This window comes from Salmo salar, chromosome 19, assembly GCF_965601325.2.
Source record: "Salmo salar chromosome 19, fSalSal1, whole genome shotgun sequence".
In the NCBI taxonomy this organism is placed as follows: Eukaryota; Metazoa; Chordata; class Actinopteri; order Salmoniformes; family Salmonidae; genus Salmo; species Salmo salar.
Window position 1 is genome coordinate 28,221,466 of NC_138309.1, and position 17,070 is coordinate 28,238,535.

The 17,070-nt window shown below is 44.0% G+C and overlaps 1 protein-coding gene across 15 annotated transcripts in view; it reads left to right on the top strand.

Moving 5' to 3' along the window:
• Window positions 1-17,070, top strand: part of LOC106578639 (sickle tail protein homolog) — a 204,755-nt gene that overhangs the window by 79,282 nt on the left and 108,403 nt on the right. Inside the window, exon 1 of one of the 15 annotated variants that reach the window (XM_014157656.3) lies at window positions 15,570-15,878. The exons of the other annotated variants lie outside the window; for them this stretch is intronic. Within the exon in view, the coding sequence (XP_014013131.3) occupies window positions 15,794-15,878 (85 nt within the window). The 5' untranslated portion in view covers window positions 15,570-15,793. Of the gene's footprint in view, window positions 1-15,569; window positions 15,879-17,070 lie in introns of those variants that run through there. 15 annotated transcript variants of the gene reach the window in all.

The window sequence follows — 17,070 nt, forward strand, 5'->3', positions numbered from 1 at the left end:
TGTATAAGTGAATTTGTCCCAATACTTTTGGTTCACTAAAATGGGGGGACTATGTACAAAAAGTGTTGTAATTTCTAAATGGTTCACCCGATATGGATCAAATTAAAGCTGACAGTCTGCGCTTTTTACCTCATCATCAATGTATCATTTAAAATCAAGAGTACAGAGACAAAACAACTAAAAATGTGTCACTGTCCCAATACTTTTGGAGCTCACTGTATGTGGTCATTTAGTATTATCTATGGGCCGGTAATCTGGACTCAGCGCTGCTGTGGCGCTCGTTGATTATGGCCAAAGTTTCTACACTAATCCGCTTGAGCTTAGGCTGTCCTCCCTGGGCGCGCACACGCAATCACACACACACACACACACACACACACACACACACACACACACACACACACACACACACACACACACACACACACACATACCGGGTGCATACACATGCATGCACGTGTTGCCCACACGTGCACACACACAGACACACACCGCACACAAAGTGTGTGATTAAAAATCAGATATGCTTATCCATCCTCCAAAAATTCAGTAAATAAATTCAACTGGAATGAAATTCAAGTGCTTAGCGCCCACTGCCCAGAGTCTCTACTCAGAAGACCACAGTATGTGTGTGAGTGCGCGTGCGTGTGTGAAGCGTGTAGTGTTTGCTGTAGCCCTGTGAGGTAGAGGCCAGAGAGCTGATCTTGGGACATAATCAGCAGCATTGCTTTGTGGTTGCCATGGTTTCCTCTTCCCTGCCTCAGCCTGCGGGAGAGACTTAGGATCTGTGAACCATATTTTAATTAAACCTCCATAAGAGATGGACAGGAAGGGGGCTTAACCGATTTGACACCCCTGCTGTGTCACCCTTCTCTGGGCATGAAAGGAGATATGCTGGAGGATAAATGGTACAGTTTGGGTCCTGCATTTTTAAGGACTAATAAACACCCAATGAGCTGGGAAAAGAGTTGAAGGAGAAGAGTCTGGAAGAGAAATGAGAGAGAGAGAGAGAGAGAGAGAGAGAGAGAGAGAGGAGAGGAGGAGAAAATGAAAGAGGAGAGGAGAGGGGAAGAGGGGTGCTCTGCTCAGCCCCACTGTCTGTGGTGTGACGGCCCTTCCCATCATTACATCACTGACATACCTCAGCACTGATGACATCGCACAACTGGGATGGGGCCTGTGATTGAATGATGTCATCAGGAGCAAATCAGATTGCTCCTATCCCGTGAGGTCTGCTAGCCACTGTTCCCAGAGTTCTGAAACAGTTAGAATCACCCATTTCTTGCTCTCTCTCTCGCTCTCTCTCAAGCTTCTCTAAAATTACAGCCTTTTCTCTCTTTTTTGTTTAAACAAGTAGTCTTATTTTAGACCCCCTAGCTGCCTCTAGCTCGTTGCTAAGAGTGTAACTGTAGCCTCCTCTCTCCACCAGAGCATGCAACGCTGTAAATATGTCGCTACACGCTAGTTCGCTAAGAGAATTAGCATTTAGCTAATTTAACACAAAGCAAGAATCTGTTGTTCTGCGCAACCGAACAGGTCTCAACTTTACCTTGTTTGGTTTGGGTCTTTCTATATCTATATGTTCAAGGCTGAGAAGCCAAAATAATTTAAGTTAGTCGTTCTATTCCTACACTGTTACGAAAAACGGTAATTTATATGGTAATTTTAGGTATTATCAACAGTAAAAAAAAAAAACTCTGAAACATTTTATTACAGCATACTGTAAATGATGGTGCATTGTGGGAAAATTGCTATTTTTCCACCCCACAGAATACAGTACCACACCATATCTTTGGTGCGCCAAAAACCTTTTGACCACTAGTGGGTGCATGATATTGCTGTTTCTGGCTCATTAACATATTTTGAGGTGTGCTTTGTAAGAGGCTATATTTGTTGCACCCGTGAGTGAGAATGCTGTACCAATTTAACTCCAATGTTGTTATAGCGCCCCATCAACTTCAAATGTACAGATGACATATTGGAGTAGCAGCTAGTCTTAAAACATTCTACATTGTAGAATATTAATAGAATAATAGAGGACATCAAAACTATGAAATAGCACATATGGAATCATGTAGTAACCAAAAAAGTGTTAAACAAATCAAAATATATTTTATATCTGAGATACTTCAAAGTAGCCACCCTTTGCCTTGATGACAGCTTTGCACACTCTTGGCATTCTCTCAACCAGCTTCCTCTGGAATGCTTTTCCAACAGTTTTGAAGGAGTTCCCACATATGCTGAGCACTTGTTGGCTTCACACTGCGCTCCAACTCATCCCAAACCATCTTAACTGGGTTGAAGTCGGGGGATTGTGGAGGCCAGGTCATCTGATGCAGCATTCCATCACTCTCCTTCTTGGTAAAATAGCCCTTGCACCGCATGGAGGTGTGTTGGGTCATTGTCCTGTTGAAAAACAAATGACAGTCCCACAAAGTGCAAACCAGATGGGATGGCATATCGCTGAAGAATGCTGTGGTAGCCATGCTGGTTGTGTGCCTTGAATTCTAAATAAATCACTGACAGTGTCACGAGCAAACCACCCCCACACCATCATACCTCCTCCTCCATGCTTCACGGTGGGAACCACACATGCGGAGATCATCCGTTTATCTACTCTGCATCTCACAAAGACTCAGTTGTTGGAACCAAAAATCTCAAATTTGGACTCATCAGACCAAAGGACAGATTTCCACCAGTCTAATATCCATTGCCTGTGTTTCTTGGCCCAAGCAAGTATCTTCTTCTTATTGGTGTCCTTTAGTAGTGGTTTGTTTGCAGCAAAATGAAGGCCTGATTCACGTATTCTCCTCTGAACAGTTGATGTTGAGATGTGTCGATTACTCTTTCTCTGTGAGTCATTTATTTGGGCTGCAATTTCTGAGGCTGGTAACTCTTATCCTCTGCAGCAGAGGTAATTCTGGGCCAGTTTCATTGTAGCGCTTGATGTTTTTTGCTACTGCTCTTGAATAAACTTTCAATGTTCTTGACATTTTCAGGATTGACTGACCTTCCTGTCTTGAAGTAATGATGGACTGCCGTTTCTCTTTGCTTATTAGAGCTGTTCTTGCCATAATATGGAATTGGTCTTTTACCAAATAGTGCTATCTTCTGTATATCACCCCCACCTTGTCACAACACAACTGATTGGCTTAAATGCATTAAGAAGGAAATAAATTCCACAAATTAACTTTTAACAAGGCACACCTGTTAATTGAGATGCATTCCAGGTGACTACCTCATGAAGCTGGTGGCTACTTTGAAGAATCTAAAATCTAAAATATCTTTTGATTTGTTCAACACTTTTTGGGTTACTACATGATTCCATATGTGTTATTTCATCATTTGATGTCTTCACTATTATTCAACAATGTAGAAAATAGTATAAATAAGTTGCGTTCAATGGTGGCAATGTCATTTAAACAGACCAACTTCACGAAGAGCTGAGGTAGTCTTATAGCTATGTTTTAAAGCAGCATTTCCCTAATGGGGGGGCTTGAATTTGTTGGTTGTGGCTTGAGCCTAGACAACAATGTAGATCACTAGAAAACTCTGAAGGATTTCGATGGGTCACAATATAAAACGTTTATGTAACACTTTACAATAAGGTAGCCTTTATTTTAAATTGTTACCAACGTTTATATAAAATCTCTCTCTGACACTCCTATGTCCCTAACACTGGGGGGCGCTACCCACACAGGAGTAACTATCACAGCCAGGCAGTAACATCAGTAACTGACACTGCAGCAGTGTGGTTAGACAGAGCCAGGCACTGAGCCATTCACTCCATCTCAGTCCTCTCCCGCCATACATCACATGATCTCATTCCTGCTTGACTGTGGATTCTGTCTACATCCCAAATGGCACCATATTCCCTATTTAATGGAATAAAGGTAGTGCACTAAATGGGGAGTAGGGTGTCATTTGGGACAAAGCCTCTGGCTCCGCTCTGGTGAGCCAGTTAAAGTCTGTGGTGGCTCTTTCCCTCTCTGGTGGGAACAAAGCTTCTTATTCCCTTCACCATTAGACCTCCTCTATCACTTACATAGAGGTTTTATATGGGAGTGGGACTTGTATCTGTTTCGTGTTGGTAAACTGTTATTGCATGGGCCACCTTTGGGTTTTACAAGTGACACCAGTTTTGTGATTGTAGCTCACCCACGCTTGCTGTGTAAACTTGGGAAGCTATTCAAGGTGTGGTTGGTTTCTCTGACCTCAGGCCGTTGTTGGTGGAGACTTTCACCCCCGAGCTACAGAACAATGTCTCTGCAGGAGGGGGATTCACTCAGTATGCATGCCCACACATATGCAGAACTTTCAACCTACTAACGCCCTTGTTTTTGAAGCCCATGTCTATTGATAGTTGGGGAATGTAACGTCCTAACATGTTTGAACAGTCTGGCCAGTGCTCAGGAATCCCTCCATCTCTCCTTCACTCCCACTAGAGATGGGCAGCCTGCCACCAAACACACCCCCAACCCCTTACTCCTCAATACAACCCATGCCTAGGTGGTCACACACACACACACACACACACACCCACACACACACACACACCCACACACCCACACACACACACACACCCAGCAGGTTTCACAAGTAAACAGTGAGACAGAAGCTAGGATTCTTCGTGTGTTGTTCCACCACAGGGTGTTTCATAATGCTCTGCCACCTGGTTGGTTTCTCTGACCTCAGGCTGTTGTTGGTGGAGACTTTCACCCCCGAGCTACAGAACAATGTCTCTGCAGGAGGGGGATTTACTCCGGATACATATCCACACATATGAAGAACCTTCAACTTACTAACGCTCTTGCTTCACAATTCTGAATCCCATTTCTAGTCATTGCATTGGTAGTTGGGGAATTATTTGAATTGTATTTACCTTTACTTATCCGGGGAAGTCTAATGTGTTAACTGGGGTGCATTTACAGACCTGCCTCCCTCCATGTTTGAATAGTCTAGCTGGTGCTCAGGAATCCCTCCTTCCCTCCCATGTACACGCATGCACACGCACGCACGCACGCACGCACACACACAGCAAGTTTCACAGAAAAACATTGAGACAGACACTCCAGTGTTCTCAGTGTGATTTGCTCCACCGCGGAGTATTTCACAACGCTCTGCCACCTGCATCATTTATCAACTCAACTAGTCCTCATGTCAACACACCTAGCTAGATGACAGTGCCAACAATTCTCTGTGTTTATATCATGGACTGTCCCAGAAGATAAACTGGGATACGTAATGCAAATCGCAGTTTATGTGCACTTTGGTAGTTCTCAAATGTTCTTCAGACAGACAGGCAGGCAGGCAGACAGACAGACAGACAGGCAGGCAGGCAGGCAGGCAGGCAGGCAGGCAGACAGAACTATGACAGCCTGGAGGACGCAACTGGAGGAAGCGCAGTTAACCCTAGGAAGTTCCACATCGATTTATTTCATATTTGCACTGCACTGCTGGACCTGTAGGGTTACAGATGAACCTGGGGTTGCAAATGAGGTCTGTGGCCATCGAAGTCTAGCCTGGCATGTCCAGAGGCAAGAGAGAGATGGTGGGAGGGAGGGAGAGAGAGAGAGACAAGGAAAGATGGAGAGAGTCAGAGAGGTAGGTGTGGTGCAGGAAAGAAAAATAAGTAATGAATGTGTGATTGACTGGCTGGCAAGTCAGGGCCCTTAAGCTGCTCATCACTATGGAGAGTACCAATTGCAGCACAATCACTTTTAAGTAAACTTGACTGCAAGGACCGTCATATTAAAAGACACACTAAAACAGAACCAATATGGAAGCTGCATAAACTGTGCACCACCTACCACAGCTGTATAGATTAGAAAAGTTAAGTCTTTGTGAGTGAGTCTCTCTCTCTCTCTTTTCCCTGTCTTTGTCACAAGTTTATTCTTATGTGGACAGCTGATCCAGTCTAATGTCCACTGGGCCCGCTCCTGAAATTCAACTTATCCCTGTGACGTGCCTCCTGTCTTTACGACCCTCATAGGTATGACAGAAGGAGAGAGGGAGAGAGAGAGGGGGGGGTGTAATCTTGCGCCTCCTGCCAAAAGATAAGAGGTATGTTATCACCAAGAACAAACACGTCTGCTATACAAAACCTTTTTATATTGTTATGATTGTTGACTTACTACTTCTGGCTCAGCCTCAGTGGACCTCTGTGGACTACTTGGCGGCTTGTTAGTGAAGTGTTTTAGGTCCAAGATCTCACTAAATGATTGGCTTCTCTGGGGATATTAGGCTAGCATTACTTGTCAGGCATCAGCAGGGACAAGGAATACAGTACATTGGATTCAATTTTAAATTTGGCGACATCATAGGCTGTTACTGAGGTTCCTCAACTGTCCAACCACCAAGTCTCAACTGTCACTTAGATGGACTGATAGACAGATCAATGCCATACACTCTCTTTCTGTTTGTTCTCTAGAGGTGTATACAGTATGTGAGCATGCAGTTCTCTGTACTGTAAGCAGTTATTGATTAGTTTGGGATTCATTATTACAGTCTTAAAGGCCCAGTTCAGTCAAAAATGTTATTTTTCTATGTTTTATATATATTTCCACACTATTAGGTTTTTAGTGTAAGAGCTGTTTGAAAAAAATGCCTGAAATGTTGTTTTGGTGGGATGGAGTTTTGGCCTTGCTGGTGACATCACCAGACATTAAATGAGTTAATAGGCCAGTAAAAAAAGAGTTCCAAATCTCTCTGCCAATAACAGCTAATATTCAGTTTTCCCCTCCCCAATCAGACCACTCCCAGACAGTCCTAGAAAAAGTATTGCTTGAGAAATTGCTCTTTGCTTTGAAGCAATTTTTGTTTATTTTTGATCATTTTAATTGAAAACAATCACAGTAAGGCACTTAATTGATACCCAGAAATGATTTGATCTTTAGATACAAATGGCTGCATTGGACCTTTAAGCCTCCCACCATGATGTTCAACTATAATGACTACATATTGTATTTGCAGGAGGAAGTCATGAACATGATCTTGATATCTGTCCATTTAGTGGGTAAGATATCCCACTAAATGGGATATATATATAGTGCTCAGTCTCAGCGATACATGCAGAGGAGGGGATAATATCCATTTCATATATAGTAGCACCCAGCGAGGCAACTTCTCTGCTATGTTAGTGGTTGCTCTGGAGGTCTGGAGGCCGGGGCCCAGCCTTGAGTGACTCACAGCCCCAGGAACAACTCTACTAGCAAGGGGACGAGAGGGAGAGTCAGGGAGGAAATCAGGGGAAGAGAGTGAGAGGCGTTCCCCACTCTCTCTCTCCTGGCAGGATGTCCCAGTCACATCTGATCTCAGGCGATGCCCCTCTCCTCCTCCTCTCTTCTCTTCTGCTCCTCCTCTCCTCCTCTCATCCCCTCAGGATGCTGTGGGCCTGTCCGATGAGAGATATATGGTGAGCAGGGAGTGAGACCAGCAGATGTCTGAACTGGGCTGTGTTAGGGAGGGCCTGAGGCAAGGTTTGGGTTGGGTTGAGTTAGTCCACCCATGGCTGAGCAGAGAGAATAACAGTGATGGGGAGGTTGTTGGTAATAATATGCACACAAGCAGGCACATATGCGCCCGTTTTCAGACTTACGCATAGGTGTTCTGAGATTATTACTGAGTGAGGAAGAGCAATAGAAGCACTTTGTCCCATTTCAGGCCCTCCACACACACATACACACTCTCTCTCTCCACTTTTGTCAGGTGTTAACCCATTTTGATCAGGTTTTAACCCATTTTTCTGCATGACTTTAACTGTATTATTAGATTGTAGCAAACAGCACCCCCTGTTGTAGAACATGTTCATGTGCATGGACTTGCCCAGTGTTCAAGGGAGTGTATGTCAATTTCATATGTGCAGGAGTAGGGTGAAGTGCCTCTAGATGCTGATCTTGGGTCAGTTTAGCATTTCCCACCACTAATTGTTAAGGTTAGGAGTGAGGGTGGGCAAGCTGATCCATCATCTGCACCTAGGGGAAACTTCACCGTGCATTTGTCACCTGTTAAGTCAACCTCGCATACACACAAATGGAATGATGGATGGATGTTTACTGAAGGAGGTAGGGAGGAGTAAGGGGGGAGAAGGGGAGTTGACTGATGTCTCTGGGTACTCCAACAGCACATTGTGTCAGCATTCAGCAGACAAACACCGTGGGTTGATGATGTTCTGTGGAGCTAGGCAATAACAGAGAGAGCTGTCGGTTGGTTCTATTCCTCCACAAAGCCATCGGGACGCATTCATTAGTACTGACAGAGCCAACATCAGAGCTGTTTGGACTCTCTGTTTGTCAGGAACAGGGAGGATTGGGAGAAGGAGGGAGGGATAGAGAGACAGACAGACAGACAGACAGACAGACAGACAGACAGACAGACAGACAGACAGACAGACAGACAGACAGACAGACAGACAGACAGACAGACAGACAGACAGACAGACAGACAGACAGACAGACAGACAGACAGACAGACAGACAGACAGACAGACGGACAGACGGACAGACAGACAGACGGACGGAGGGAGTTGTGGGTAATGCATGACAAATTAAATCTACTAAGCAATTTGTTGTGATACGGACTGTTTCTTTTTAGCTGAATCATTTTCTTTTGAGTCAGATCTAAAGTATGATCTGTTTTCATAAAGACACAGGCTTATTTGCTAGCAGGGCTTCTGCTACACCGAGGATCAGGCTTATTGGATAGCAGGGCCTCTGCCGCACAGAGGATAAGGCTTATTGGCTAGCAGGGCTTCTCTCAAAGAGGAAATAAAATTTGTTTGTGTGACTTTATTGGAGCTCACCGCCTTTTCCAAATGGGAGAATATTGAGTTTACGGTCGAGTTAAAGACACACAGGTGTACCAACTCAAAATGAGCTATTCCATTCCATCAATCACCAATAAAATCATGTAAAATGCATCATTTGTTTAGTTGAAGTACCTCACTGGAATATGATGGCCACTGGTGTTGTAGCATTGTGTTAATATGCATTTTAACTTACAGAGAGTTACAGGCAAATGAGTTCTACACTTTTCCTCAACTACTCTTGTATCTATCTCTTTCTGTTTTCTTGATCTCTCAGCCTCCCTCTCTCTATCTATCTCTCACATACACGTGCATGCATGCACTCACACACACACACACACACACACACACACACACACACACACACACACACACACACACACACACACACACACACACACACACACACAGTCTGGCTATCACAGTGGTTCATATCATATCTAGCTCCTCTCTTTTGGTACCCAGCCTATCCAGGTTGGCAGACATGTCTCTATCTGCTTATTGAAGACAGGAAACTCTGGTCAGTCAGGTTTGCGTTCTCTCTCTCAGACATCTTAATGTAGAATTGCCATAATTAGCCTTCCATTTCGATTGAAGGGCTGAGTGTAGATATACACTGAGTGTACAAAACATTAAGAACACCTTCCTAATATTGAGTTGCACACCCCCCTTTGCCCTCAGAACAGCCTCAATGTGTCGGTGCATGGACTCTACAAAGTGTCAAAAGCGTTCCACAGGAATGCTGGCACATGTTGACTCCAATGCTTCCCACAGTTGTGTCCATTCTTGATACAGACAGGAAACTGTTGAGCGTGAAAAACCCAGCCGCGTTGCAGTTCTTGACACAAACCGATGAGCCTGGCACCTGCTACAATACCCCGTTTAAAGACACTTACATCTTGTCTTTCCCATTCACCCTCTGAGTGGCACACATACACAATCCATGTATCAATTGTCTCAAGGCTTAAAAATCCTTATTCAACCTGTCTCCTCCCCTTCATCTACATGGATTGAAGTGGATTTAACAAGTGACATCATTAAGGGATCATAGCTTTCACCTGGATTCATCTGGTCAGTCTTATGTCATGGAAAGAACCGGCGTTGTTTTGTACACTCAGTGTATTTAGTGCACTAATTTTGACCAGAGCCCTATAGGCCCTGGTCTAAAGTAGTGCAATAATTAGGGAATAGGGTGCTAGAGTAAATGGAGTTTGAGTTGTGGCGGTGGAGACTACGTTTTAATGAAAAGCCCTAGAGGAAGCAGATACAGTCAGAGAGGAGATGAGATGTGGTTACAGTGAGGGAAAAAAGTATTTGATCCCCTGAATAACAGCAAAAAAATCCAGAAAAACATATGTTATAAATTGATTTGCATTTTAATGAGAGAAATAAGTATTTGACCCCCTCTCAATCAGAAAGATTTCTAGCTCCCAGGTGTCTTTTATACAGGTAACGAGCTGAGATTAGGGGCACACTCTTAAAGGGAGTGCTCCTAATCTCAGCTTGTTACCTGTATAAAAGACACTTGTCCACAGAAGCAATCAATCAATCAGATTCCAAACTCTCCACCATGGCCAAGACCAAAGAGCTCTCCAAGGATGTCAGGGACAAGATTGTAGACCTACACAAGGCTGGGATGGGCTACAAGACCATCGCCAAGCAGCTTGGTGAGAAGGTGACAACAGTTGGTGCGATTATTCACAAATGGAAGAATTACATTTACATTTAAGTCATTTAGCAGACGCTCTTATCCAGAGCGACTTACAAATTGGTGCATTCACCTTATGATATCCAGTGGAACAACCACTTTACAATAGTGCATCTAAATCTTTTAAGGGGGGGGGGGAGGTTAGAAGGATTACTTTATCCTATCCTAGGTATTCCTTAAAGAGGTGGGGTTTCAGGTGTCTCCGGAAGGTGGTGATTGACTCCGCTGTCCTGGCGTCGTGAGGGAGCTTGTTCCACCATTGGGGTGCCAGAGCAGCGAACAGTTTTGACTGGGCTGAGCGGGAACTGTACTTCCTCAGAGGTAGGGAGGCGAGCAGGCCAGAGGTGGATGAACGCAGTGCCCTTGTTTGGGTGTAGGGCCTGATCAGAGCCTGAAGGTATGGAGGTGCCGTTCCCCTCACAGCTCCGTAGGCAAGCACCATGGTCTTGTAGCGGATGCGAGCTTCAACTGGAAGCCAGAATCACAAAAGAACTGTCAATCTCCCTCGGTCTGGGGCTCCATGCAAATTCTCACCTCGTGGAGTTGTAATGATCATGAGAACGGTGAGGATTCAGCCCATAACTACACAGGAGGATCTTGTCAATGATCTCAAGGCAGCTGGGACCATAGTCACCAAGAAAACAATTGGTAACACACTACGCTGTGAAGGACTGAAATCCTGCAGCACCCGCAAGGTCCCCCTGCTCAAGAAAGCACATATATACATGCTCGTTTGAAGTTTGCCAATGAACATCTGAATGATTCAGAGGACAACTGAGTGAAAGTGTTGTGGTCAGATGAGACCAAAATGGAGCTCTTTGGCATCAACTCAACTCGCCGTGTTTGGAGGAGGAGGAATGCTGCCTATGACCCCAAGAACACCATCTCCACCGTCAAACATGGAGGAGGAAACATTATGCCTTGGTGGTGTTTTTCTGCTAAGGGTACAGGACAACTTCACCGCATCAAAGGGACAATAGATGGGGCCATGTACCGTCAAATCTTGGGTGAGAACCTCCTTCCCTCAGCCAGGGCATTGAAAATGGGTCGTGGATGGGTATTCCAGCATGACAATGACCCAAAACACACGGCCAAGGCAACAAATGAGTGGCTCAAGCAGAAGCACATTAAGGTCCTGGAGTGGCCTAGCCAGTCTCCAGATCTTAATCCCATAGAAAATCCATGGAGGGAGCTGAAGGTTCGAGTTGCCAAACATCAGCCTCGAAACCTTAATGACTTGGAGAAGATCTGCAAAGAGGAGTGGGACAAAATCCCTCCTGAGATGTGTGCAAACCTGGTGGCCAACTACAAGAAACGTCTGACCTCTATGATTGCCAACAAGGGTTTTGCCACCAAGTACTAAGTCATGTTTTGCAGAGGGGTCAAATACTTATTTCCCTCATTAAAATGCAAATCATTTTATAACATTTCTGACATGCGTTTTTCAGGATTTTTGTTGTTGTTATTCTGTCTCTCACTGTTCAAATAAACCTACCATTAAAATGATAGACTGATCATTTCTTTGTCAGTGGGCAAATGTACAAAATCAGCAGGGGATCAAATACTTTTTTCCCTCACTGTATCTGTGAAGTGGAGGTTTGGGATTATACAGCTAGTGAGAGGGAGATGGCAAATCCATGGCTCCATACAGACCTCCATCACTGTTCAGTGCAGAGCAGACTGTCCACCGGGTACCAAAGACATTGGTCACATGAACACTCACTGGGGACAGAGGAAGAGCAAGAGAGAGAGGGAGGAAGTGGGATACAGAGAGGTGTCAGGGGGATAGAGGCAACTCAAGTTAAGTGGTATTTTAAGGACAGCCATCTGCAGAAATAGTATTCATGTCAACAATCTGGCCTCCCAACAGTTCTGGGTACTTGCGCCATTGATTATTCAAGATGTCTTAGTAGATTGTATAGGGAGGCCCCATGAGACGACATGGGACGATATCAGCTCTTGAGCAATTGTACAGTAGCCTCATATAATGTTGTAACAGTGCTGTAATAGCATTATAAATTCAGTCTTAAAGTTAGGAGTGGTTTTAACTTCAGTCTTAATGTTAGGAGGGGTTTTAATCTTCATTCTTAAAGTTAGGATTGTTTTTTTAATTTCAGTCTTAAGAGTGGGGAGGGCAAGGAGGATGTTGGTCTGTGAATGAATCAATAGCAGTTCTACTGAGCTCAGTGGGAGGTGCCAACCCCTGGACCCTCTCAAATCTAAACAGAGCAGTGGTGAGTTAGTCTGTCTAGGACTAGAAGTTAAAGTCAGCTCCCACGTGATTGGATGACAGGTTTACCAACGAGGTTCCAGCACCTAAATATTTTGGAAAAATTATATGTGACTGAGCATCTTGGCTATTAAGGTGTTATTTTAATACCTTTTTTTTCCCATGACTGTGTATACTGTACATGCTGCAATGGGGATTAATAAAGTATTTCATATCTTATGTCAAAAAGCAGATCACCGCCGATGAAACTAGAGATGACAATTCTACATGTTTACATATCCTATCTCCCCTATAGTTTTGTTTGACTTTGTCCTAGTTATTGCCCTACTACAAATACTCCAGAGTAACAAAAATGACCTAGTTACTGGAATGTGTGTGAAAGTTGGAAGTGTCGACATGTACGGAAATCTTTTTACGACAGGAACGTGCACAAAGTGAAGCAGATACACTCAGGGGCCAAAAGTTGAGGGCTCAAACGTTTCCTGTGTGTGTGAAAAATGTGACCGAGCTGCATTGTGAGAGCATTAATAGGTGCTTTTCACTGAGCTAAAAGAACCAGCATGGAAAAGACCTTGTCGGCTAGATCAGCAATCAGCTTCCTCTCAATGTAGAAATCAGGCTCTCTGTGCACTGTCAGACGCGGCAGGTGACCTCCAGAGTGCCTGTCTCAAATGGCGACCTCAAAGGGCCCATAGCTGATCAAAAGCTCTGGTCAAAAGTAGTGCACAATATCAGAATAGGGTGCGATTTGGGATGTGCCTGTGCACTACCCATCCTGTCCAGAGCATGGCAGAACCCTGGCAGGGCTGGCAGTGGCCCTTTGACAGGCTGCTCATGGGAAGGAGGTAGGTACTGTAATGAGTTCTAGTGAAGGACGTGGCAGGAATCAGGCAATCTAAAACTAGGCGACTGACGAGAATACAAAGAACCTTCATGTGCTAAGAGAGTGAGTCCATTGCGACAAGCAGGTGAGGGAGATATGGATCATGTGGACAGTGGTCTTGAACAGAATTCTCTTCCAGAAGGTACAGGCAAAAAACATCCTTATACCTTTGGATTGGGTTTCGACAACTGATAATCCAGATCTTATGCTCAACATTTTCAACACGTAAGAATGGACATTGTGTATCCCATATCATCAGGGGACTACAGATTGTCGTATTCATAGTAGTGCCCTATGTGGGCTCTGCTGTCGTAGCACACTGCAGCTCTTTGTTCCATGTTAATGGATAAGTCATACCAGAAGAGTGGGAGTAGTGCCTGATACATTCCTCCATAAATGACTAAGGGATGTGTCCCGAATGGCAACCTATTCCCTATGTAGTGCACTATTTTTTTTAACTATATTGGGAGTAGATGGTGCCATTTGGGACCATGTACATGGAGCAACTGGAGACGACAAAAGCACGGGTCTATCATTTACTTAAGAGTGGCAAATGGGAGAGAGGGCATTCTTTAGATACTTGCCTGTAGACACATTTCACTTTTTGCCACCTCTGAAGACTTTCTCAGAGTACGTGGTCATTTTCCGTTTGGGTGTTCACAATAGGGTCTGTTTGGTTGAGTGCGTGAGTAGGAAATCAGTGTAGGATTTTTAAGCCTTGAGACAATTGAGACGTGAATTGTGTATGTGTGCCATTCAGAGGGTGAATGGAAAGACAAAAGATTTAGAGTGCCTTTAAACAGGGTATGGTAGTAGGTGCCAGGCTCACCGGTTTGTGTCAAGAACTGCAACCCTGCTGGGTTTTTCACGCTCAACAATTTCCAGTGTGTATCAAGAATGGTCCACCACCCAAAGGACACCCAGCCAACTGGACACAACTGTGGGAAGCATTGTAGTCAACATGGGCCAGCATTCCTGTGGAACGCTTTCAACACCTTGTAGAGTCCATGTCCCGACAAATTGAGGCTGTTCTGAGGGCAAAAGGGGGGATGCAACTCAATATGAGGAAGGTGTTCATAATGTTTTGTACACTCAGTGTCCATACTACGCTATAGGGATTCTGGGTCAACGGTTTGATGGCTGTCTGGGAGTAAGTGGGTGGCAGTTCCACTTCTCTCCACTTGTTTGACATTATCTTTTATCTGGCTCAGCTTTGTGTGCTCAGACACACACACACAGTCACATGCACACACACACACACAAGTTCCAAAATGTTGTGTATATGTTTGCGGTCCTTTATAGCAAACATATATGTTTCAAGTCGACAGTACACTCACACATTTAGACAAATCTAAATATGGAGATTCATTATTTTGATTTTTTTCCATAACCCTTATTGTACTGCTTGAGCAGGTCAGCGTTGTTTGGTTATGCATATGTGTGGCATATGTTACAAAACCATTTTTATGACTGTACTTTTGATGGCAGCCGATCACTTAAAAAGCAGCTGAGCAAAGATAAGTTGAGAGCCTTGTGTGATGAATGTAAACTGGCCGTAATCCAGAAGTAGGACACATTCCTGGTTACATCTCTCTTTTGACAAAAGTAGTGCACTACAAAGGGATTAGGGTGCCATTTGGACACAAGCCTATCACTGTCAGGTTCCCTATGAGATCAGAGGGAATGGCTTAGTAGGAGTCAGCTCATATAAGACATACTGTAGTGACAAAGACCAGAGAGGGCCATGTGTGTGTCTGTGTGCGTGCCTGTATGTGTGATAGAGAGTGGGTCAGACACCTGTTGGGCTGGGGCCCACTCTCTTAACTGAACGATGCCAGTAACCTATTTTAGATGGCTATAGAGAGGAGGCAACTTGCACACACATGCAAACTCTCTCTCCCTCTCACGTACACATGCACACATACCCAACCTTACACAAATAAGCAGTCAGTGAGTGGTTGGCCTGAGGCAGAGAAGAGGTGCTTGCTGTCCCTCGTGTGTCCTAGAATGCAGTTTTTCTAAATCCCTACTGGTCACCCCTGTGGTTCTGGGCGGATCTCTAGGCCCTTTTTCACGTGAGCCCTGTCTGCAATTTGGAAGTCAACAGTTGCCTGTGTTGTTTTTCTATTTCTCCCGAACCGTTTTCCTCGCTCCCAGGTTGTTGATAAAATGGAAGAAGGGAGAGGAGGACTTGAAGAGATAGGAGAGGAGGATGTATTCTATTCTATTCTAGAATGTTCAAGTCTTGTGGAAGGTAAGGAACCTGAAACTGAAATAGAATTGGCTGATTTAACGTTTCTTGTAGTGTTCTGTGTAGATACAGTAGCTAAGTAATTTGGGAGTTAAAAATAGGCCTGTAAATATGTCAGCCATGTTGCAACACTCAACTAGAGGAAGGGTAAGGGCGGCGGGATATCTTTCATTACCCGTCCCGCGGCATGGTTTGCTGGTATGTTCCTACCTACATTACACCCCCATTAACAGTGCTTAACTGATCTAGACAGAGTTTACTGTGAGTTGTGTAGGTGGATATATCCATGTGAATGCACGTTACCAGTTCTATTGGTGTTCATGTTTGAATGTCACAAGTACGGTGAAATGCCTTTCTTGCAAGCTCTAACCCCAACAACACAGAAATCAATAACAAAGGAATACAAAAAAATAGCAAGGTAGAATAGAACACACATTATATAAAATAAGAAATAAGAAGAACGCGATAAAGTAAGTAAGCCGGGTCAATTCCAGTACCATATTTACAATGTGCAGAGATACTGGATCGATAGAGGTAGATACAGTGCATTCGGAAAGTATACAGACCCGGTGACTTTCTCCACATTTTGTTACGTTACAGCCTTTTTCTAAAGTGGATCAAAAAATAAAGAACAAATGATGGGGTATTGTGTGTAGATTAATGAGAAAAATACATGATTTAATCAATTTTAGAATAAGGCTGTAACGTAACAAAATGAAGTCAAGGGGTCTGAATGCTTAGTAGCAGCAGCGTATATGATGATTGTATGTGAGTGGGTGTGTGTAGAGTCAAACTCTTAGATCTCTTCGCCGAGACGACATCCTGTCAAGGAAATACAAAAGGTCTCCAAAATACCGCTGTAATGGTTTTCTTTCATCTTTTATCACAGATGTTAATTAAACAAGTCCAAATAGTTATTGCCATTTCCCTTCCACTAAAGTATTTCCTGCTCATTCAAACAAGAGTTTCAAGTTCAATGAGTCATCATTCGGATGTGACTTTTAGTAAGGTGACTTATTAACAGAACACTTTAATGTATTTTTAGACATAGAAATAGTATTGTGTGTGTTAGCAATTGATGAAGTAAGTGGTCACACTGGGTGACAGTAATTGACAGACCAAAACACCATGTGATAAGTTACACTACTGTGTGGGAGCAAAGCAGAGCGACTGAAATACAATGCTGGAACCGAAA